The sequence below is a fragment of the Pseudophryne corroboree genome, chromosome 8 (assembly GCF_028390025.1).
Source record: "Pseudophryne corroboree isolate aPseCor3 chromosome 8, aPseCor3.hap2, whole genome shotgun sequence".
Classification (NCBI taxonomy): Eukaryota; Metazoa; Chordata; class Amphibia; order Anura; family Myobatrachidae; genus Pseudophryne; species Pseudophryne corroboree.
In genome coordinates, this window is record NC_086451.1 from 295349594 (window position 1) to 295373981 (window position 24388).

General features: G+C 48.0%; 1 protein-coding gene across 1 annotated transcript in view; it reads left to right on the forward strand.

The window, feature by feature from the left end:
- Nucleotides 1-24388, forward strand: part of LOC134948998 (UDP-N-acetylglucosamine transferase subunit ALG13 homolog) — a 93206-nt gene that overhangs the window by 65554 nt on the left and 3264 nt on the right. The window contains exon 3 of the mRNA XM_063937326.1: nt 10155-10293. Coding sequence (XP_063793396.1) covers nt 10155-10293 — 139 coding nt within the window. The remainder of the gene's footprint in view (nt 1-10154; nt 10294-24388) is intronic.

Consider the following 24388-nt stretch of genomic DNA (forward strand, 5'->3'; position numbering starts at 1 on the left):
CTTGGCAAAAGTAAACACTGTAGGGGAGACACAGTGGTATGTAGGTGACCCTGTCGGCACCGACTGTTATTACTGAGTGTAAATTAACATACTGTAACTGCCTTATACCTGTATATATATTTATATGTATATGTATTGTGAGTTCCTTGGGCCTGTAGCTCGAGCACAGATATTGTAGTATGTGTGGGGGAGTCTTATTAAAATTATATATGTATACTTCCCTCGGGATCACCAGAATGTTATTTTGCCTGGTTACTTTTCCCTGTTGTCGACGATTACTAGTTTTTATGTCGACCATACGTTACTTAGGAAGCAACACTGATTGACAATCAATTTCACATGCTGTTGTGCAAATGGAATAGACAGTAGGTGGAAATTATAGGCAATTAGCAAGACACCCCCAATAAAGGAGTTGTTCTGCAGGTGGGGACCACAGACCACTTCAACTCCTATGCTTTCTGGCTGATGTTTTGGTCACTTTTGAAAGCTGGCGGTGCTTTCACTCTAGTGGTAGCATGAGACGGAGTCTACAACCCACACAAGTGGCTCAGGTAGTGCAGCTCATCCAGGATGGCACATCAATGCGAGCTGTGACAAGAAGGTTTGCTGTGTCTGTCAGCGTAGTGTCCAGAGCATGGATGCGCTACCAGGAGATAGGCCAGTACATCAGGAGACGTGGAGGAGGCCGTAAGAGGGCAACAACCCAGCAGCAGGACCGCTACCTCCGCCTTTGTGCAAGGAGGAACAGGAGGAGCACTGCCAGAGCCCTGCAAAATGACCTCCAGCAAGCCACAAATGTGCATGTGTCTACTCAAACGATCAGAAACAGACTCCATGAGGGTGGTATGAGGGCCCGACGTCCACAGGTGGGGGTTGTGCTTACAGTCCAACACCGTGCAGGACGTTTGGCATTTGCCAGAGAACACCAAGATTGGCAAATTCTTCACAGATGAAAGCAGGTTCTCACTGAGCACATGTGACAGACGTGACAGAGTCTGGAGACGCCAAGGAGAACGTTCTGCTGCCTGCAACATCCTCCAGCATGACCGGTTTGGCAGTGGGTCAGTAATGGTGTGGGGAGGCATTTCTTTGGGGGGCCGCACAGCCCTCCATGTGCTCGCCAGAGGTAGCCTGACTGCCATTAGGTACCGAGATGAGATCCTCAGACCCCTTGTGAGACCATATGCTCGTGCGGTTGGCGCTGGGTTCCTCCTAATGCAAGACAATGCTAGACCTCATGTGGCTGGAGTGTGTCAGCAGTTCCTGCAAGACGAAGGCATTGATGCTATGGACTGGCCCACCCGTTCCCCAGACCTGAATCCAATTGAGCACATCTGGGACATCGTGTTTCGCTCCATCCACCAATGCCACGTTGCACCACAGACTGTCCAGGAGTTGGCGGATGCTTTAGTCCAGGTCTGGGAGGAGATCCCTCAGGAGACCATCCACCACCTCATCAGGAGCATGCCCAGGCGTTGTAGGGAGGTCATACAGGTACGTGGAGGCCACACACACTACTGAGCCTCATTTTGACTTGTTTTAAGGACATTACATCAAAGATGGATCAGCCTGTAGTGTGTTTTTCCACTTTAATTTTGAGTGTGACTCCAAATCCAGACCTCCATGGGTTAATAAATTTGATTTCCATTGAGAATTTTTGTGTGATTTTGTTGTTAGCACATTCAACTATGTAAAGAACAAAGTATTTAATAAGAATATTCCACTCATTCAGATCTAGGATGTGTTATTTTAGTGTTCCCTTTATTTTTTTGAGCAGTGTGTGTATGTATGTATATATATATATATATAAAATCTAGGATATGTGTGTAGTTGTGTATTACGTTATGATTTATAATGAATGCTGAGGTAAAAGTATTCTTTCTCATGTGCTGGTCGCTGTGTTGATAAAGCTCTAGGTCGGCCGTGACGAGCTGAAGGAAGTCCGAATGTTTATTCTTTTCCCGCTGCGGATTGAATACTGTGAGAGTCAACTACTGGTCGACACGGGGCCCTGTTACGCAGGATCGTACACAGGAAGCTAAGTGATATTTTATTTCTATGCTCAGGAGTTATTGGCATTACATGCACATGGGGGAGTGTGTATTTTCGGAAAGGCATCCGATAGTATTACCCTAAATAGAGAGAGGGGATGTTTCTTATGTTGAGTCTTCTCTATAACATGGCGGCAAGCTGCCGTGCGACTGGACAAGAAATGCTGAGGCTGACTCAGAGAGATACTGGAGTGTTTCCCTGGGACGGTGTACAGCTGTGTGGGGAGGCCTCAGTCCAGTCAATCTCAGTGGATACCACTGGTGGGTCTAACTTCGTGAGTTAGATTCCCTTACAACGGTTGGTGACGCATTCTGTTGTGGGATGCAGTCATTTTAACTGTTTTGATACCGTTCTTTTTTCCCTTTCGGTGCAGATTGTGGAAGGTGAAAAGGTAAGAGTTCTGCAGCCTGGTTAGGTTTGCAGAAGCGGATGTCGTTTTCTGTTTCTACCACATCCACCGCAGGTCGCTGGGTCTGTCTGGCTGGAGCCCACACCGGTGGGAACTCGTCTACTACTCTTCAGTCAGTCCGAGAATGGCCTTGGACCTGTGAGTTAATAATGGTTTCTTAAGGGGGACATGCTGGAGTTACAGATGATTCCTCTCACTGATTTCTTGAATAGCTCTTACCGATTCCCCTCTGGAAAGGGAGGTAGTACACGACGCCATACCAGAGTTGCGTCAGGTTCAGGACATTGTCCTGCTGTCCCTAAAAAAAAAAGATTTCTACTTACGAAGGGAGCTCCAGCACGTAAAGGTAGAAAAGGGGTTAAATGCGTTTCTCTCCGCATTCGGCTTACCTGGGTTGATATCCAGGATTGTCTTTGCCATTTCACCGGAGTGATGGCAGTATGATGGGTTTCTTTCGATAGTGAGAGCCATTGTTATTCTGTACTGAGATGCTCTCCTGATTAAGGCGAGGTCAAGAGACAAGTGGTGCAAATCGTTGTTTCTCTCTGACTGTTTTTCATCACAGGGAATGGCTGTTGTTCCCAACGACGCAGATGTCGGAGATGGGTATCAGAGTAGATACTGAACGGTTGAGGTTCTGTGTTTTCCTGTGGAAAGAGGTCTGAGGATCCAGAGTCGGATCAGATTTGCAGTGACAATCCATCAATATGTTCCGTTGATGAAGAAGATGGTGCGGCCTAGGAGGATTTTCAGTGAGCAGGTCAAATGCCAGAGTGGTTTTCACGGGGCCGGTTGGAAATGTGGTCCGGGTCTCACCTGCACATGCGCCAGAATATAATCCTAATGGCCAGGATATCGCTCCTGTGGTGTCTGCTCAGTTCTCACCTCCTAGAGGGACAAAGGTTCGGAATCCAGGGGGAGTTCCTGGTATCCATGCATGCAGATCTCCGAGACTGGGGAGCAGTCTTTGCAAGGGAAGTATTTCCAGAGGAAAAGGTCAAGCTAGGAAGCTTGTCTGCAATAAGCTTGTTTGGATTAAGAGCTATTTTCAGTGAACATATGCTTAGTGATCTGCCCGTGTCAGTTCTGTCGGACGACTTGACAGCAGTGGTGTAAGTAAGCCGCTAGGGCGGTACAAGGAGCTAAGCGACAATGGCAGATGCCGTAAAAGTTTCCGCTGGGTGAAAGGACTGGTAAACGCTAAATTAGCAGTCTTCGTTCCGGATATGAACGACGGAGAAATAGATTCCTCTGCAGATGCGATCTCCACCCGGGAGAAATACAGTAGTCATCGAGAAGTTTCACTGAAGTGAAAAGTCTTTGAGGAGTGCCTCACTTGGACATGTTGGCGTCTCGCCTCAACGAGAGATCTTAGAGATATTATTCCTGGTCAGAGGACACTCAAGCTATAGCAGTGGACGTCCTCGGGACACCTTGGGTGTTTTCAGTGGGTCTATGTGCCCCCTCCGGTTTCACTCTTCTGAAGGTGATAAGCGTAAGAAGAACAAAGGTTCAGGGGATCCTCATTGTTCCGGTCTAAACGAGGAGGGCTTGGTATCCAGTTCTTCAAGATTTACTCATAGAAGATCCCTGGCCTCTTCCTCTACGTGAGGAACTGTTACAACAAGATCCGGGCGTGTATCACAACTTACCGCTGCTGAGTTTGACGGCGTGGCGGTTGAACCCATATCCTAAGAAAGGATATTCCCAGTGATGTCGTTTCCACACTTCTACGGGCTAGAAAAGAAGTAACGGCAAAGCCTTACCACCATGTTTGGATGACTCCAAGAAGGCTACTACGGAAGTTTTCAACTGGGTCGTTCTTCTCCATTCTTTGCAAGCTGGTGTGGGTGCAGGCCTAAAGTTAGGCTCCATTTCAGTGTGGCTTTGGCCTTGTAAATTTTCTTTCGAGAAAGAAGTGGCAACCTTTCCGGAAGTTCGGACCTTCGTGGAAGGGGTACTGCACATCCAACCTCCATTTGTGGTCCCTTTGGCACCGTGGGACCTTGACGTGGGGTTGCGGTTTCTTGTGTCAAAATGTTTGGAACCTTTATGAAAGGTTGTGTTAAAGTTTCTCTCTTGGAGAGTGGCCATGCTTTTGGCTTTGGTGTCCGCAGGGCGGATATCGGTAGTAGCGGCTGGGTCTCACGAGAGCCCCTGTTTGATCTTCCAGGTGGATAGAGTGGAATTGAGAACTCGGATAATAGTTCTGCCAAAAGTGGTTTCGGTGTTTCGCAGAAACCTGCCTATTTGATGCCTGTGGTTGCTTAAGCATTGGCTGATTCAAGGTCTCTCGATGTAGTCAGGGCTTTGAATATTTATGTCGCCAATTTGGCTCAGATTGGGGAATCAGAGGCTCTGTTTGTCTGGTATGCCCCAGAGTGATTGGGGATGTCTGCGTCTCTGCAGTCTGTTACATGCTAGATCTGTGATACGATTTGGCGCGCTCATTCTACGGCTGGATTGCCGTTACCGAAGTTGGTGGTGACCCATTCTACTAGGTAGAGGGGCTCTTCTTGGGCGGATACCCGAGGAGTCTCGCTGGTTCAACTTTGCTGAGCGGATACTTGGTCGGGTTCAAACACTTTGGCTAAGCTATGCAAGTTTGATACCCTGGCTGATGGGCACCTCATGTTTGCTCAATCGGTGTTGCAGAGTCGTACGCACTCTCCCGCCCGGTCTGGAGCTTTGGTATAAACCCCATGGTCCTTACGGACTCCCCCGCATCCTCTAGGACGTTTGAGAAAATAGGATTTTAATACCTACCGGTAAATCCTTTTCTCTTAGTCCGTAGAGGATGCTGGGTGCCCGTCCCAGTGCGTACTGTGGCTGCAGTTATTGGTTATGGTTACAGTCTTGTGGTGTTTCTTTTCTGTCAGGCTGTTGCTGACGTTGTGCATGTCATGGCATGCGGTGTCTTATTATTGGTTATGTTGACACACTGGTTGTGTTACATATTCTCTCAGCATGCGGCTGTGTATTGTCCATGCCGTGGGCTGGTATTCTTTTGTCTACCACGTTCTGCGGTATGTTCGTGGTGTGAGCTGGTATGACACTCACCGTGTTTAAACAATAAATCTTTCCTCGAAATGTCTGTCTCCCTGGGCACAGTTTTCTAACTGAGGTCTGGAGGAGGGGCATAGAGGGAGGAGCCAGTTCACACCCAGTAAAAGTCTTATAGTGTGCCCATATCTCCTGCGGATCCCGTCTATACCCCATGGTCCTTTTGGAGTCCCCAGCATCCTCTACGGACAAAGAGAAAAGGATTTACCGGTAGGTATTAAAATCCTATTTTCTCTAGTAGGAGCAGTGGTAAGACCTGCTATGGCTTCGGCCTGGGTAGCAAAGGCAATGGGCGAATGGATAGAGGAACTAGAGAATGACATCTCTTCTAATAGGGAGCAAGAGTATCATTTAAGCCGTTTAAGACAATCTGCCCAATACTTGGAAGAAGCAGCAATTGATATGGGTACAGTTGCTTCTAAAGCTTCAGCCTTGACAGTAGCCGCTCGCAGAGCAGTTTGGCTACGTACCTGGAAAGCAGATGCGGAATCCAAGAAAGAGTTGGAAGCATTACCTTTCATTGGTAATATATTACTTGGGAAACCATTATCTGATATCCTAGAATCAGAGGCTGAATCAAAGAAGGTCAGATTTCTGGCTACTTATAACCCTAAGTCTAAGGGTTCAAAGTTTTGCTCATTTCGCTGGCAAAGCAAAGCGAAAGCTACAGAGGAGTCTAAGCAACCCCAGTTCAAAACCACGGGTAGGAAGCAGTGGACTAGCAAAAAGCCGGCTTCCAAGCCTGAACAGAAACCATCAGCCTGAAGAGACAGGCCTCCACCTGGAGGATTCCAGGGTTGGGGGCCGACTCCTTCATTTTGCACACATATGGCAACAGTCAACAGATGCTTGGGTACAGAAGGTGGTATCTCAGGGGTATGAGTTCCCATTCAGGAGGCAGCCTCCTCAAAGATTTTTTTGCACCAGCCCGTCTCGTATAGAGTCGAAGGCCAAAGCCCTGCAAGAAGCAGTCCAAAAATGACTGCAGTCAGGTGCGATTGTCCCAGTACCGCCATCACAGAGGGGTCAGGGGTTTTACTCCAATCTATTTCTGATCCAGAAGCCAAATGGGTCATTTCGACCAATTCTCAATCGGAAAATGTTGAACAAATACATTTGGATCCCAAACTTCCACATGGAGACGTTACGCTCCATAATGTTGGCTATGGAACCGGGAGATTACATGGTATCTCTGGATGTACGGGATGCTTACCTACATGTGCCTATAGCACTGTCTCATCGGGTGTGGTATTGAAAGTAGACAGTAACTAGGTCGACAATGTCTAGGTCGACCACTATTGGTCGACAGTAACTAGGTCGACAGGGTCTTTAGGTCGACAGGTCAAATGGTCGACGTGAGTTTTTAATGTTATTTTGGTGTCGTTTTCTTCGTAGAGTGACCGGGAACCCCAATTAGTGCACCGCGTCCCCTCGCATGGCTCGCTTTGCTCGCCATGCTTTGGGCATGGTGCCTTCGCTTCGCTCAGCACAGATTACCGTTCCAATCGTAGTCCACGTGGATCGTTAAGTATGAAGAGGTTCAAAAAAAGAAAAAAATTGTGAAAAACTCATGTCGACCTTTTGACCTGTCGACCTAGAACATGTCGACCTAGACACCCTGTCGACCTAGTTACTGTCGACCAATAGTGGTCGATCTAGTTACTGTCGACTTTCAATCCGGATCCCGTCTCATCAGTGTTACCTCAGGTTTGCTATCCTCCAGGAACATTTTCAGTTCCCAGCTTTGCCCTTCGGGCTAGCAACAGCACCCATGGTGTTTACCAAAATTATGGTGGTTATGGCAGCTTGTCTGCGCAAACAGAGGATAAGAATATTCCCATACCTCGACGACCTGTTACTCCTAGCACATTCGCAGGATTTACTTTTGAGCCATCTTTAACAGACACTAGTTTGTTTACAGAGACACGGGTGGCTCATAAATTGGGAAAAGTCGTCTCTGAATCCGTCACAGCGGATGGTCCATTTGGGGGCCATATTGGATTCAGACCTACAGAAAGTTCTCTTACCAGAGAAAAAGATAGTCAAGGTGCAGGTCATGACTCAGGAAGCGTTGCACGCCCAGACAATGTCAGTCCATGCAGCAATGCGACTGTTGGGTCTGATGGTATCAACCTTCGACATGGTGGAATATGCGCAATTCCACTCCAGACCTTTGCAGCACCTTATTCTGACCAAATGGAATGGAAATCATCAGACGATAAAGAAGCAGATGATAAAGTTTCCAGTAAACGTAAAAAGGTCTCTAGCATGGTGGCTACAGACATACCATTTAAACAAGGGGAGACCCTTTTGGATAAAAGAATGGCAAGTCCTGACAACAGATGCCAGCCTGCAAGGCTGGGGTGCGGTACTCGGAAGCCTTTGGTTCCAGGGAAAATGGACCGCAAGGGAAAGTTGCCTGCCAATAAATCTGTTGGAAATAAGGGCCATTTATATGTTCAGGCAAAGGACAGTCTGCAAGGAAGACCGGTCCAGATTCGCTCAGACAATGCGACAGCAGTAGCGTACCTCAATCATCAAGGAGGAACTCACAGCAGTGTTTGTCCCAGGTGTACTGAACTGGGAAGCGGATTTTCTCAGTCGACACACCATTCAGGAAACCGAATGGGCATTACACCCAGAAGTGTTTCAGACAATAGTGAACAGATGGGGTCTACCAGAGATAGACCTCATGCCGTCTCATCTAAACAACAAAGTTCCAAGGTACGGATCGAGAACAAGGGACCCAGGAGCGGTCCTTGTAGACGCACTGTCAGTAGAATGAAAATTTCATCTGGCATATCTGTTCCCTCCAATATCTCTGTTACCCAGAATAGTGAGAAAAATAAAGCAAGCAAAGGGAGCCATAATTCTAATAGCTCCAGCTTGGCCAAGAAGGCATTGGTACACAGATCTACTGAAGATGTCCGTGGAAGCACCAATACTGCTCCCTCAACGTCCAGATCTGCTAATGCAGGGTCCTTGTTGCCACAGTCATCTGGATCGTCTGTCTTTGACGGCGTGGCTATTGAAACCTCTATCTTAGAAGCTAGAGGATTTTCAAAACAAGTAATCCAAACTATGATTTTGAGCAAGAAAGCCTTCTTCAGCTCGTGTGTCTCATAGAATATGGCAAGCCTATATTCATTGGTGTACTGGAAAAAGTTTGAATCCAAGATCTTTTAAAGTATCCAGGATTTTGGATTTCCTTCAAGCAGGATTGGATAAAGGTTTAAAAGTTGCTTCCTTGAGAGTTCAAGTATCAGCATTAACTGTATGGTTTCAGCGAAAGATTGCTGATTTACAGGATGTACATACTTTCTTTCAGGGAGTTGTACATATTCAACCTCCATTTGTTCCTCCTGCAGCTCCCTGGGATTTGAATTTAGTTCTTAAATTCCTCCAGGGTTCTCCGTTTGATCTGCTTAAGAGAGCAGATCTTAAATGGTTAACGGCTAAAGTACTTTTTCTACTGGCAATGGCGTCAGCCAGAAGAGTGTCAGATTTAGGAGCGTTATCATGTAAGTCTCCTTTCCTAAGTTTTTTTCCAGACAGAGCAGTTCTCAGAACGAGATCTGGTAATCTTCCAAAGGTGGTTTCAAAGTTTCACCTTAACGAAGAGATTGTAGTTCCAGCTTTTCAGGTATCGGGACTATCTGCGGGAGAAGCGTCGCTGGACGTAGTCTGAGCTTTAAGAATCTACATAAATCGTACTAGTGCCATCAGGAAAACAGATTCTCTCTTCATCCTCTACGGATTTCATAGAAGAGGATGGTCTGCTCTGTAAACAGACACTGGCGAGATGGCTCCGAATGGTAATATCAGAAGCTTATTCTCATGCAGATCTCCCTACTCCAGCTAATGTCTCTGCTCACTCTACACGTAAGGTAGGTCCTTCTTGGGAAGCACAACAGGGTGCTTCAGCAGAACAGATTTGTAAGGCAGCCACATGGTCTTCTGTAAACACATTCATTAGACATTATGCCTTGGATACTTTTGCCTCTCATGACGCAGACTTCGGGCGAAAGGTCCTCCTGTGTAATCAGGAGCGTCCCCACCACTAAAATTGGCTTTGGGAATCCCAATGTTATCCTGTGGATAATCCTGTGGACCCAGCCAGAGAAATAGACGTTATGGTAAGAACTTACCGTTGATAACGTGATTTCTCTCATGTCCACAGGTATCCACAGGGATCCCACCCTGACGCACCTGATTTGAGGATCTTGACAATCACTAAACCTCTTCCCTCTTGTATGGAAGGGTGTGCATGTGTGTTCTTATCGCCTAAATAGGTTTCTACCTGATGCTCCTGCCTAAATCGCTGTGGAAAGAACTGATTTGACTGAGTCAGTGGGCGGGACTATATGGGGAAGCCCCAATGCATCCTGGGAGGCCAGAAAGCTTGTGACCGTGTTGGTGCCATTTCCGCTGTCGTTCAACCATAGGATACCTGTGGACATAAGAGAAATCACGTTATCAACGGTAAGTTCTTACCATAACGTCTATTTTAATATTTCAGTGCAGTAGGGGAAGGTGTCATAAAGAATAATCTGCAGAAGTATAGAATTTGTCATATTGTATCCTTACTGTCTAAATCTAACATTTTACTTATTTACGCATTTTTAACTAGGTGCTGGAAGCTGCTTAGAAACTCTTGGAGAGCGAAAATCTCTTATTGTTGTGATTAACGAAAAACTGATGTCCAATCACCAGCTTGAACTGGCAAAGCAACTAAATAAAGATGGGCATCTCTATTACTGCACTTGCAGGTATAGCATAGTGATCTAGAATATCTCATCTAAATCCCATTCTATTCCTGAAACCACCATAGACCAAACTCTGTCTTCAAGGCACCCTAACTGTCCAGGTTTTAAGAGTATCCATGCTTGAGCACAGGTGAATTAATCAGTACCTCAGTCATTTAGATGTAACCATCTGTGCTCAGCCATGAATATCCTTAAACCTGGACTGTTGAGGTGCCTTGAGGACTGAGTTTGTGAATTACTGCCATAGTCCATAAAATGCATCAGTGAAAATAAGCATTTTTAAAATGTGTACAACTGAATATATAATTGACAATTGTGAGCGGAATGTAGCAGGGTGCAAATTTGCTGCATCTTCTAAGTTTGCCACTGTATCATAAGGGGGTATATTTACTAAAGCTTCTAAAAGAGAGAATTGGTGATGATGTTCATAGCAACCAATCAGATGTTATAATTTTCTAAAATGCAATAGAAATGATAGACCACATCTGATTGGTTGCTATGAGCAACATCACCATATTCCTGTTTTAGAAGCTTTAGGGTGGTATTCTATTACCCACAGTAAAACATAGTTTTCTGCAGCGGTGTACACTGTGTTCCACAGGGGAAACAACGGGTGTAGAGTGGATCTTGATCCAGAGAGGCACCAACAGACTAAAGCTTTAGGCTGTCCCAGGATGCATTGTGAGGCCTCCTGTCAGGAATCAGCATTCAGTGATGTCTCACTTACCGGCGCGCTGGTGTGCAGGCCTCCGGAGGTCACGGTCCCAGTTTGCGGCTGTATGAACATCCTGTCTGCAGAGCGCAGTATCCATTATCGTGGTGAATCCCTGAAGTCCATTCTGCGGGCGCCCTCCTGTGTACCGGCCATCTGTACAGCATGGGCGCCGCCATGACACTTGCAGTCAGCTGACCAGAGAGCACCCAATCCTGCGCTGTGTTTGCTCACATGATGCAAGTATCCAATGACTGCCGACCAGGGGGTATAAGTCCAGAGCATCGGCTCAGTCTCATCACCTTGGACAGCGCGTCGCATTGCTGCATAGCGCCTCCTGATTCCAGTTTCCAAATCTCCAGTTTCCAGTTTCAATCTCCAGTCTCCAGTCTTCAATCTCTTGTTTCCAGCGATCTCCCATTTCTGGCATCTTCAGTGATCTCCCGGTTCCAGCATTCTCATGGAACTACAGGTCCCAGCTATTTACTTCAGCTTCAACTCCGGTTACAGTCAGCTTCCACCTTTTGCAGTAAGAGACTTTCTTCAGGTGCTATTCATTATCCACACTTGTGTATGGTTAACTTGCATTCAGCATTGTGCTATGGCATCTGGCACTTAATACAACCACTCCATATGTGTTTCAAGTTGTCTCCTGCTTAACCTTGCTTGGTTGTGGACTTTGCATAACAAACTGACTGTGGGAAGTATCGTTGCTGGTTCTCAGACCAACTGTAGGAGTAATCACCATCTGATTGCTATACTAGTTTCCAGACTAGTTCATTGCCTGTATTTCATTGCCTAATTACTGCACTGGTTTCCAGACCAGTTAAATAGCTGTGACTGTTTATTCCTCGTTGTCCGCATTTCTTGTACCATCTATCTCAAGTTATCATCTGCTTCAATTACTGTACATATACGTGAGCACTTAATAAACCATCATTGCGCACATGCGCAGGAATCTCTTACAGCCTCCTCGGTTTCTCCATCGCACCACCACTGACCCACTAGTGCCCCCTTGGGACAGACAAAACTACAGATCTGACACCTCCTCTATAACCCCGCCTCCAGGCACTGTGATCTCAGTTTCGAGTTGGTGCCTGTAGAAGCAGGTCACTGACAAGAGGGCTGCGCTGGGCAGCCCTGAAGAAAAGCTTTTTCAGAAGACTTCAAGGGACGCAGCACTGACATATCAGGATGACATTCAGCGCTGCGTCTCCGTCACCTTCCAAGCGATGGCGCAACTCCCATGGCCTGTTTAAATCGCGTTCTGATCACATGTCTAGGGAGAATGACTGTGACGCTGGCATGGACACATTTAACCGAGCAGGGACCCCACTATATCCGCCAGGGCATAGTACAGGTTGTACTAACACCCCTGTTAATGAGGCTCCGTAGTACCGGCGGTGAGGCCCAGCATAGGGAGACGCTGGGCACCATCTTAGAGCATAGCTGCGGCTGGTCTACGGGACTGCAGGGCAAGGTCTACCTTGTAAAGCCGCCTGTATACAGCGCTGTGACTTTACAAACACTTGAGTTTTGTACATGTCTATATAGACAACGTTTGTTAAGAGAAACTGTACCAATTACAGGATATAGTGTACGAGTATTCTGATATATTCCTCCTGTCTAGGACTGCACTGTTTTTATTGTCATAATAATAATTATCTGCATTGCTATTGTGACTGTGTGTGCCTGTATCTGCTGTAAGGTTTCACTTTCAGTGTTTCCCAGAGATCTATCACTATATTCTGTACCCTAAGGGACAAGGTGCATCAGGGTCATTTATATAGTGCGTCACAGTATTTACCTATTAAGTGTATTCTACTGTGTACTCAGTCACATAATACTGGATTTATTTGCAGGTGTTGTGTACTGGGAACTCAGTCACATACTAACAGACTTATTCGCAGGTATTATACTCTGTCTGGCTTCATCATACTAATTCGCTCCATGTTGCATTTGTGTACAATGTCTAACATAAAGTGCAGTAAATCTGTGGACGCTCCTGCATCCTGCAGAGCATGTACCAAGGATTTACCAGAGGGGGAAGCTGTGTATGATGGTTTGTGTACTGCGTGCCATACACCCCCTAATCAGTCCGCAGCTCCTGTAACCAATCAGGAGCCACCGTGGGCCGCGTTCTCAACCCTACTGGGTACTCTGGTGGAACGCCTAATGCCCCCTATGGGACCACCTGTGCCATTACAGCCTCAAATTGTCCCTATGGTTTCATCCGCCGTTGGCGGATAATTTGTCTAATCCGTTACAGCAGTTAACTCAAACTTTGGTTAGACAAAAATCTACCCCAGGTCACTCCCGTGTCTCTGGGTCATCTAAGCGGGCTACTTCCTCTTCTCAATCCACAAATCTCTCAGATGTTTCATCGGAAGAGGAGGGTACTGTCCTGTCAGACACTGAATCTGGTGTATCTGAAGAGGACTCTGAATTACAAATTGATGTTCCTGTTCTAGTGGTTGCTCTTAAGCAAATCCTACAAATCACTTGATGATGAGGAATCCACTACTGTCACTAAGAAAACTGATATGTTTAAAAGGCAGAAGGTGGTTAAAAATCTATTGCTCCATTTTGACTATTTGGTAGACATCAGGCAGGAACCCTGGGCTAATCCAGGGAAAAAGTTCCCTCTCTCTAACGGGCCTTGGCTCGCTATCCTCTCCCTGCAGAGTTATGCAATAAGTGGGAAAATTCACAGCCGGTGGATTCTCATGTCACCCGCCTTGTGGTGTCATCCACTCTGCCTGTCACTTCTGTAACTTCACTGAACCGACAGATAAGCGTGTGGAGGGATGCCTGAAATCTGTTTACTCCCTTACAGGTGCTGTACATAGACCCACTAGTGCTGCCTCTTGGGCTGCTTAAGGTATCAAAGCATGCGTTCAGGAAGTAGAGGAGGAGCTGCCCGAGGATATATCTGACAATGCCAGACAGTACCTGTCTCACATTACTGCCGCAGCCTATTACATACAGGAGGCGTCCTCTGAGGTGAGTGTGTTGGCAGCCAAGGCATTGACTACGTCTGCCCATGCCCGCCGTATTCAGTGGTTGAGGTCATGGAAGGTGGACCTGGACTCCAAAAAGACCTTGGAGGTATTCCCTTTTAAAGGGAGACATTTTATTCAGAGAAGTCCTGAATAAAATTGTGTCTTAACTGGCGGCGTCTAAGACTGCCTTCCTCCCAAATACTAATCCTTCTGCACAGAAGGCAAAAGGTACCACTTTTCGTTCCTTTTGACCTCAAGGGAAAGCAAAAGGTCAGGCAAGACAATCTCGTGCTCCCAAAACCTCCAAGCCCAAGGCAAAACAATCCTGGGCCGCCCGTCAGCCTGCTTCTAAACGCGACAAGCCTGCTGCATGACGGGGTGGGCATCCCCCTGGGGGACCCCAGGGTGGGAGGCCGACTTCTGCAATTCACCCAGGTCTGGTTAAAGACCACTTCGGACACATGGGTGCGAGAAGTTGTCTCTCATGGGTACGCAGTCTGTTTCAAGAGACGTCCCCCTCGCCAGTTTTGCGCAAAGGTCATTCCCTCAGATCCTTTAAAGGTGCAAGCTCTGCAGCAAGTGGTGAGCTCTCTCCAGGATACAGGAGTGGTAATGCCGGTACCCCTGTCTCAGAGAGGCAGTGGTTACTACTCAACACTGTTTTTAGTCCCGAAACTCAATGGGTCCTTCCGGCCTATTCTCAACCTAAAATCACTAAACAAGTGTGTGAGAGTGTCCAAGTTCCGTATGGAAACTCTGCTCTCTATTGTGCTGGCGATGGAAACCGGAGACTATATGGTATACCTGGATATACAGGATGCGTACCTGCATATACCTATTGCCAAGTCACATCAGCTGTATCTGCGGTTTGCTATTGGCAATTTACACTATCAGTTCCAGGCTCTGCTATTTGGACTGGCTACAGCTCCTTGGATTTTCACCAAGGTTATAGCCGTAATGATGGCACATCTCCGTCGCCAGGGAGTCAGGATCCTGTCGTATCTGGACGACTTGCTGATCCTGGCAAACTCCCACGATGTCCTTATCAGTCATTTACAACTGACAGTAAGCTTCCTACAAGCCCATGGGTGGCTCATCAATTGGAAGAAATCCTCGCTGGTCCCAGCTCAGAGCATGGTGCACCTGGGAGCACTCCTGGACACACACAGTCAACATATGTTCCTGTCTCCAGAGAAAGTCCTGAAACTTCAGGACAGGATAAGATACTTTCTTTCCTGCAACAGTGTGTCGATACACTCGGCGATGCAAGTACTTGGCCTAATGGTGTCGACATTCGACATGGTGGAGTACGCTCAATTTCATTCCCGCCCTCTGCAGAGGTTTATCCTTTCCACATGGGACGGCCTACCTCATCGGATCAGGTCTCACATGATCACTTTGACTCCGGAGGTTCGGCTATCGATGCCAGCAATATTGGCAGTGTTCATTCCGGCCATCCTAAACTGGGAAGTGGACTTCCTCAGTCGTCAGAGCGTGCATGCCGTATAGTGGAGTCTTCATCCAGAAATCTTTCAACTCCTAGTGGACACATGGGGCCTACCAGACGTAGACCTGATGGCGTCTCAACACAATCACAAAGTTCCGGTCTTCGGATCAAGGACCAGGGATCGTCAAGCAGCGTTCGTGGATGCACTAGCCATTCCATGGAACTTTCGGCTGTTCCCTCCAGGGTCACTACTGCCAGGGGGCCTAAGGAAGTTCAAGCAAGGAGGAATACTACTTCTAGTCGCTCCGGCGTGGGATGGTTCTCAGACCTGCAGGGTTTATCGACGGAGCGTCCTCTTCTACTTCCTCAACGACCAGACCTCCTCGTGCAGGGCCCTTGTCTCTATCCAGACCTGGCCAGACTGGCTTTGACAGCATGGCTCTTGATGCATCACTCCTGAGGACCAAAGGATTCTCTGAGGCGGTCATCCAGACTATGCTGAAAGCCCACAAACCGGCATCTGCCCGGCTCTATTACAGGGTCTGGAATTCTTACTTCACCTGGTGTGCTGTTAAGAACTATGATGCGTACAGATTCAAAACATCCATAATCCTGGCTTTCCTGCAACAAGACCTGGACTTACGCCTTTGTATGGCCTCCTTCAAGGTTCACATATCTGCCTTGTCGGTGTGGTTTCAGAGAAAAATTGCATCTATACCTGATGTTCACACATTCACTCAGGGCGTGTTGCAGATTCAGCCTCCCTATGTCCCTCCTGTTGCTCCTTGGGATCTGTCTGTTGTACTGAATGCCCTGCAAGAGTCTCCATTTGAGCCTCTTGAGTCAGTGGACCTTAAATGGCTCACAGCCAAGGTCGTGTTTCAGCTGGCTATTGCCTCAGCTAGGAGGGTGTCGGACTTAGGCGCTTTGTCTTGTTGTCCACCCTTTCTGATATTCCATCGTGACCGGGCATTTCTGAGAACTCTCCCAGGTTACTTACCTAAAGTGGTATCATCTTTCCACCTTAACTAAGAGATTGTGATTCCGGCCTTTGGGGATCATTCCGAGTTGATCGTAGCTGTGCTAAATTTAGCACAGCTACGATCATCTTCCCTGACATGCGGGGGGACGCCCAGCACAGGGCTAGTTCGCCCCGCATGTCAGTCCGCCCCCTCCCCCCGCACAAATACAAAAGCATTGCACAGCGGCGATGCCTTTGTATTTGAGGAGCAATTCCCGGCCAGCGCAGCTCCTGCGGCTGGCCGCGAGTTAATAGTCGCTGCCACTGGCCGCAGCGGCTGCGTGACGTCTCCCCGGCCTGCGTTGGCCGGACCGCCCCCTCCCGCCCAGCGACCGCCTCTGTCTCAGAGGTGATCGCTAGGCAACGAAGGCTGCCATGCGCCGGCGCATGCGCAGTCCTGACCTGATCGCTGCACTGCAACAAACTGCAGCGAGCGAGCGAGTCAGAATGACCCCCTTTATCTCTTCTGACTTGTCCCCCCATCTTTGGATGTGGTAAGGGCTCTCCGTATATGTATGGAGAGAACTGCCTTGATCAGGAGGTCAGATACCCTGTTTGTACTATTTGGTTTCCACAAACGTGGCTGGCCTGCAAATAAGCAAACCTTGGCCAGATGGATTAGAATGGTGATTGCACAAGCTTATGCGCAGGCTGGACTCCCAGCTCATGCTGCTATTAAAGCCCATTCTACTCTGTCTGTTGGACCTTCTTGGGCGGGTCGCCATGGCTCGTCCGCAGAACAATTGTGTAAGGCGGCTACGTGGTCCTCTGTGAACACGTTCATCAGGTTCTATGCCTTTGATACTTCCTCCTCCCAGGATGCTTCCTTTGGATGCCAGGTTCTTATACCCGCTAAGGTTCCCTTCAGGAACTGCTTTAGGACATCACCCGATGTTTCCCTGTGGAACACAGTGTACCCCGCTTCAGAAAAGGAGAGTTATGGTAGACTTACCATTGTTAACTCTCTTTCTGTGAGGTACACTGGGTTCCACAGGGCACCCACCTTGACGCACCTAGCTTCAATGGGTTGTATGGCATTAGCTGCTGGTACCCACTCCTGTCGTGAGAATGTGGTTCTATGTGACTAACATCTGCCTAATCTCTTACCTGCTCCTACATTGGACTGGTTAACGAAACTGTGATCACAGTGCCTGGAGGCGGGGTTATGGCGGAGGCCCAACAATACATCCTGGGACAGCCTAAAGCTTTAGCCTGTTGGTGCCTCTCTGGATCAAGATCCACTCTATACCTGATGTGTTCCCTGTGGAACCCAGTGAACCTCGCAGAAAGAGAGTTAACAATGGTAAGTCTACCATAAGTCTCCTTTTTTGCGTTCTTTTGCCAATGTTTCACCAATTTTTTATTTTTTACAAGCTTTCCTATTGTGTCGCCTGTAAAATAATGCCCTTTCTCCCGAAAACAAACAGGCTCAGTTAAACCTGTGTGTTTTCGTGAGAAACAGCCCCATTTTCGCTTGAAAACGGGGCTGTTTCCGGGATCAGGCAGGCGAAACAAAATCCCTGGGAATCCTCAGCGACCTACATTGTCCCATGCCCGCTGCAGCAGCAGCAGGCTGGGTCTGCAGTGAGGGTGCGACATCCCGGGAGTCGGCATTTAGTGCAGAGACGCCTGGCGGAAAAGCTGACGTGACCAGGGAGCCGGAGGTCAGCAATGCATCGGGAGCTGTCAGGATCCGGCGTCTGGTGCAGCATTAGAAGCCCCGATAACCGCCGCTTGTGCTGGCTCATCAAGGCTAAATTACTGGGGCTAATTGGATATCCCCCTTAGTAAATTTACCTCTAGATGTAATACCCAGCAATTTGGTGGGTCAAAAAAATCCAAGCTGCTGGCACTATGCGACAAGTTTAAAACATACACATCATCAGTGGATAAGGCAGCATGATGTGTTGGAAATAAATGAGTCTGTCATTGGTTCCGTTCCTTTAGGGAAGTGGTGGTGGGGTGTTGTGCGAACGTGTACCATTTCTGGCGATGCTTCTCAGCATTGTGCCCATTCTAAAAAAAAAAAAAAAAAAAATGTGCTCCCTCAACCCTTTATAACCCATTGCATGTTTCCGATGTATCTCAGTGATGACACTGATAAAGTAAACAAATGAGATCCTAAGTAATCCCCATAAATATGATTTGGTTATTCAGACCCAATATCCATCGTAATGGATAACGATTTGCTAACAATGAAGCTCGTACATCAAAACATTGCGATTCGTTCTAATTCAATATTTTGATACTCTACCATCTCCAATTACTGTTCGCTTAACAATTATGATAAAATATTGATTGATACAGTACTGTATGTTGTTTTACAAGTAAAGTGGAATACTCTCCTCGTGGAGATCTTTCTGGATAAAGCCATCTTTCAAACTTGCAGCGAACGTTACAAGCCGCTGCTGCCATCTGCCGGAAAATTTTCACAGTATTTTCGTATATTTAAATGGACATTGGTACATTTCAATGTCAACCTTCATCACAATACAGTCTACACAATACATTTTGTAATAATGTCCATTTAAATGGTCATAAAGGGTTAAAGTAATAAAAAAGGAGCCATAGTGTCGATATTTAATGTTGTGCCCCCATTTTTAGGATAAAAAAACAAGAGTTCCCCAACGTCAGAAGGACCTGATTGTATGAGTCTTACCCAGCTCCTGACAAACTGGGCAGCCTTTTATTAACTCATGGGTGTGGTTAACGCTCTTTAGAGTAAGTTGCATATGTAATCTCTGTTCGTTTTGTATTATGTTGGATCAAGACGGAAACTTTTTCGATAATCACAAATGGGTGCATTACAGACGTGTCCTCATAACCATTCGCTGCAGTCACTCCAAATAGCCCTTCCTGGCACGCCAGGTTGCGTGAGAATCTTTTAGCGCCGGGCATCTATTTTGCTTATTTCTCTAACGTCCTAAGTGGATGCTGGGGACTCCGTAAGGACCATGGGGATTAGCGGCTCCGCAGGAGACTGGGCACAACTATAAAGAAAGCTTTTAGACTACTGGTGTGCACTGGCTCCTCCCACTAAGACCCTCCTCCAGACTTCAGTTAGATTCTTGTGCCCGGCTGAGCTGGATGCACACTAGGGGCTCTCCTGAGCACCTAGAAAGAAAGTATATTTAGGTTTTTTATTTTACAGTGAGATCTGCTGGCAACAGACTCACTGCAGCGAGGGACTAAGGGGAGAAGAAGCGAACCTACCTAACAGGTGGTAGTTTGGGCTTCTTAGGCTACTGGACACCATTAGCTCCAGAGGGATCGACCGCAGGACCCGACCTTGGTGTTCGTTCCCGGAGCCGCGCCGCCGTCCCCCTTACAGAGCCAGAAGCAACGAAGAGGTCCGGAAAATTGGCGGCAGAAGACTTCGGTCTTCACCAAGGTAGCGCACAGCACTGCAGCTGTGTGCCATTGCTCCTCATGTACACCTCACACTCCGGTCACTGATGGGTGCAGGGCGCTGGGGGGGGGCGCCCTGAGGGCAATATATGACACCTTGGCTGGCAAATATACATCATATATAGTCCTAGAGGCTATATAGATGTAAAATTACCCCTGCCAGTATTCCAGAAAAAGCGGGAGAAAGTCAGCCGAAAAGGGGGCGGGGCTTCTCCCTCAGCACACTGGCGCCATTTTTCCCTCACAGTTCCGCTGGAAGGAAGCTCCCTGGCTCTCCCCTGCAGTCTGAACACTACAGAAGGGTAAAAAAGAGAGGGGGGGCACTAAATTTAGGCGCAGTATAGATAATATATATATATATATGATATATATAAAAAAAGCAGCTATAAGGGAAAACACTCATTGATAGTGGGATCCCTGTGTTATATAGCGCTCTGGTGTGTGCTGGCATACTCTCTCTCTGTCTCCCCAAAGGGCTTTGTGGGGTCCTGTCCTCTGTCAGAGCATTCCCTGTGTGTTTGCGGTGTGTCGGTACGGCTGTGTCGACATGTTTGATGAGGAGGCTTATGTGGAGGCGGAGCAAATGCCTGTAAACGTGATGTCACCCCCTGCGGGGTCGACACCTGAGTGGATGGTGCTGTGGAAGGACTTACGCGACAGTGTCGACTCCTTGCATAAAAGGTTTGACGACATACCTATTGTGGGACAGCCGGCTTCTCAGCCTGTGCCTGCCCAGGCGTCTCAAAAGCCATCAGGGGCTCTAAAACGCCCGCTACCTCAGATGGCTGACACAGATGTCGACACGGATACGGAATCCAGTGTCGACGACGATGAGACTAATGTAACTTCCAGTAGGGCCACACGTTACATGATTGAGGCAATGAAAAATGTGTTGCACATTTCTGATGTTACCCCCGGTACCACAAAAAAGGGTATAATGTTTGGAGAGAAAAAACTACCAGTAGCTTTTCCTCCATCTGAAGAGTTAAATGAAGTGTGTGAAGAAGCGTGGGCTTTCCCTGATAAAAAGCTGGTAATTTCTAAGAGGTTACTAATGGCGTACCCTTTCCCGCCAGAGGATAGGTCACGCTGGGAAACATCCCCTAGGGTGGATAAAGCGCTCACACGCTTGTCAAAGAAGGTGGCACTACCGTCTCCGGATACGGCCGCCCTGAAGGAATCTGCTGATAGAAAGCAGGAGGCTATCCTGAAATCTATATATACACACACAGGTGTTATACTGAGACCGGCTATTGCTTCAGCCTGGATGTGCAGTGCTGCTGCTGCGTGGTCAGATTCCCTGTCAGAAAATATAGATACCCTAGACAGGGACACTATATTGCTAAACATAGAGCATATAAAAGACGCACTTTTATACATGAGGGATGCACAGAGGGATATTTGCCGGCTGGCATCCAAAATTAGTGCAATGTCCATTTCTGCCAGGAGAGGGTTATGGACTCGGCAGTGGACAGGAGATGCAGATTCCAAACGACACATGGAAGTTCTGCCTTATAAGGGTGAGGAGTTGTTCGGGGATGGTCTCTCGGACCTCGTTTCCACAGCAACAGCTGGGAAGTCTACATTTTTACCCCATGTTCCCTCACAACCAAAGAAAGCACCGTATTATCAGGTACAGTCCTTTCGGCCCAATAGGGGCAAGCGGGTTAAAGGCGCGTCCTTTCTGCCCAGAGGCAGAGGTAGGGGAAAGAAGCTGCAGCATACAGCCAGTTCCCAGGAGCAAAAGTCCTCCCCCGCTTCCTCTAAGTCCACAGCATGACGCTGGGGCTTCACAGGCGGAGCCAGGTACGGTGGGGGCCCGTCTCAAATATTTCAGCAATCAGTGGGCTCGCTCACAGGTGGATCCCTGGATCCTTCAAGTAGTATCTCAGGGGTACAAGCTGGAATTCGAGACGTCTCCCCCCCGCCGTTTCCTCAAATCTGCCTTGCCAACCACTCCCTCAGGCAGGGGAGGCAGTGTTACAGGCAATTCACAAGCTGTATTCACAACAAGTGATAGTAAAGGTGCCCCTACTTCAACAAGGAAGGGGTTACTATTCCACAATGTTTGTGGTACCGAAACCGGACGGTTCGGTGAGACCCATTTTAAATTTGAAATCCTTGAACACATATATAAAAAAATTCAAGTTCAAGATGGAATCGCTCAGGGCGGTTATTGCAAGCCTGGACGAGGGGGATTACATGGTATCACTGGACATCAAGGATGCTTACCTGCATGTCCCCATTTACCATCCTCACCAGGAGTACAAGATTGTCATTACCAATTCCAGACGTTGCCGTTCGGTCTATCCACGGCTCCGAGGGTCTTTACCAAGGTAATGGCCGAAATGATGATACTCCTTCAAAAGAAGGGAGTTTTAATTATCCCGTACTTGGACGATCTCCTGATAAAGGCGAGGTCCAGAGAGCAGTTGCTGGTAGGGGTAGCACTATCTCGGGAAGTGCTACAACAGCACGGCTGGATTCTAAACATTCCAAAGTCACAGCTGGTCCCTACGACACGTCTGCTGTTCCTAGGGATGGTTCTGGACACAGAACAGAGAAAAGGGTTTCTCCCGGAGGAGGCGGCCAAGGAGCTGTCATCTCTAGTCAGAGGCCTCCTAAAGCCAAAACAGGTGTCGGTGCATCACTGCACGCGGATCCTGGGAAAAATGGTAGCTTCCTACGAAGCGATTCCATTCGGCAGGTTTCATGCAAGAACCTTTCAGTGGGACCTGTTGGACAAGTGGTCCGGATCGCATCTTCAGATGCATCGTCTGATAACCCTGTCTCTGAGGACAAGGGTGTCTCTGCTGTGGTGGCTGCAGAGTGCTCATCTTCAAGAGGGCCGCAGATTCGGCATACAGGACTGGGTCCTGGTGACCACGGATGCCAGCCTTCGAGGCTGGGGAGCAGTCACACAGGGAAGAAACTTCCAAGGACTATGGTCAAGTCAGGAGACTTCCCTGCACATAAATATTCTGGAACTGAGGGCCATTTACAATGCCCTAAGTCAGGCAAAACCCCTGCTTCAAAACCAGCCGGTACTGATCCAGTCAGACAACATCACGGCGGTCGCCCATGTAAATCGACAGGGCGGCACGAGAAGCAGGACGGCAATGGCAGTAGCCACAAGGATTCTCCGATGGGCGGAAAATCACGTGTTAGCACTGTCAGCAGTGTTCATTCCGGGAGTGGACAACTGGGAAGCAGACTTCCTCAGCAGGCACGACCTCCACCCGGGAGAGTGGGGACTTCATCCAGAAGTCTTTCAAATGATTGTAAACCGGTGGAAAAAGCCACAGGTGGACATGATGGCGTCCCGCCTAAACAAAAAGCTAGAAAAATATTGCGCCAGGTCGAGAGACCCGCAGGCGATAGCTGTGGACGCTCTAGTAACACCGTGGGTGTACCGATCGGTTTATGTGTTCCCTCCTCTTCCTCTCATACCAAAGGTACTGAGGATAATAAGGAGAAGCGGAGTAAGAACTATACTCATTGTTCCGGATTGGCCAAGAAGAGCTTGGTACCCGGAACTTCAAGAAATGATGTCAGAGGACCCATGGCCTCTACCGCTCAGACAAGACCTGCTGCAGCAGGGGCCCTGTCTGTTCCAAGACTTACCGCAGCTGCGTTTGACGGCATGGCGGTTGAACACCGGATCCTGAAGGAAAAGGGCATTCCGGAGGAATTTCAGCTGGGCCGTTTCCTGCACTTCCTACAGTCAGGGGTGACTATGGGCCTTAAATTGGGTTCCATTAAGGTCCAGATTTCGGCTCTATCGATTTTCTTCCAGAGAGAACTGGCTTCACTACCTGAAGTTCAGACTTTTGTTAAGGGAATGCTGCATATTCAGCCCCCTTTTGTGCCTCCAGTGGCACCTTGGGATCTCAACGTGGTGTTGGATTTCCTAAAGTCACATTGGTTTGAGCCACTGAAAACCGTGGATTTGAAATATCTCACGTGGAAAGTGGTCATGTTGTTGGCCTTGGCTTCGGCCAGGCGTGTATCAGAATTGGCGGCTTTGTCGTGTAAAAGCCCTTATCTGATTTTCCATATGGATAGGGCAGAATTGAGGACTCGTCCCCAGTTTCTCCCCAAAGTGGTATCAGCTTTTCATCTGAACCAACCTATCGTGGTGCCTGCGGCTACAAATGACTTGGAGGCTTCCAAGTTGTTGGATGTAGTCAGGGCCCTAAAAATCTATGTTTCCAGGACAGCTGGAGTCAGAAAGACTGACTCGCTCTTTATCCTGTATGCGCTTCAAAGCAGACTATTGCTCGCTGGATCTGTAGTACAATTCAGCTTGCACATTCTGCGGCTGGACTGCCGCATCCTAAATCAGTAAAAGCCCATTCCACGAGGAAGGTGGGCTCTTCTTGGGCGGCTGCCCGAGGGGTCTCGGCTCTTCAACTTTGCCGAGCAGCTACTTGGTCGGGGTCAAACACGTTTGTAAAATTCTACAAGTTTGACACCCTGGCTGAGGAGGACCTTGAGTTTGCTCATTC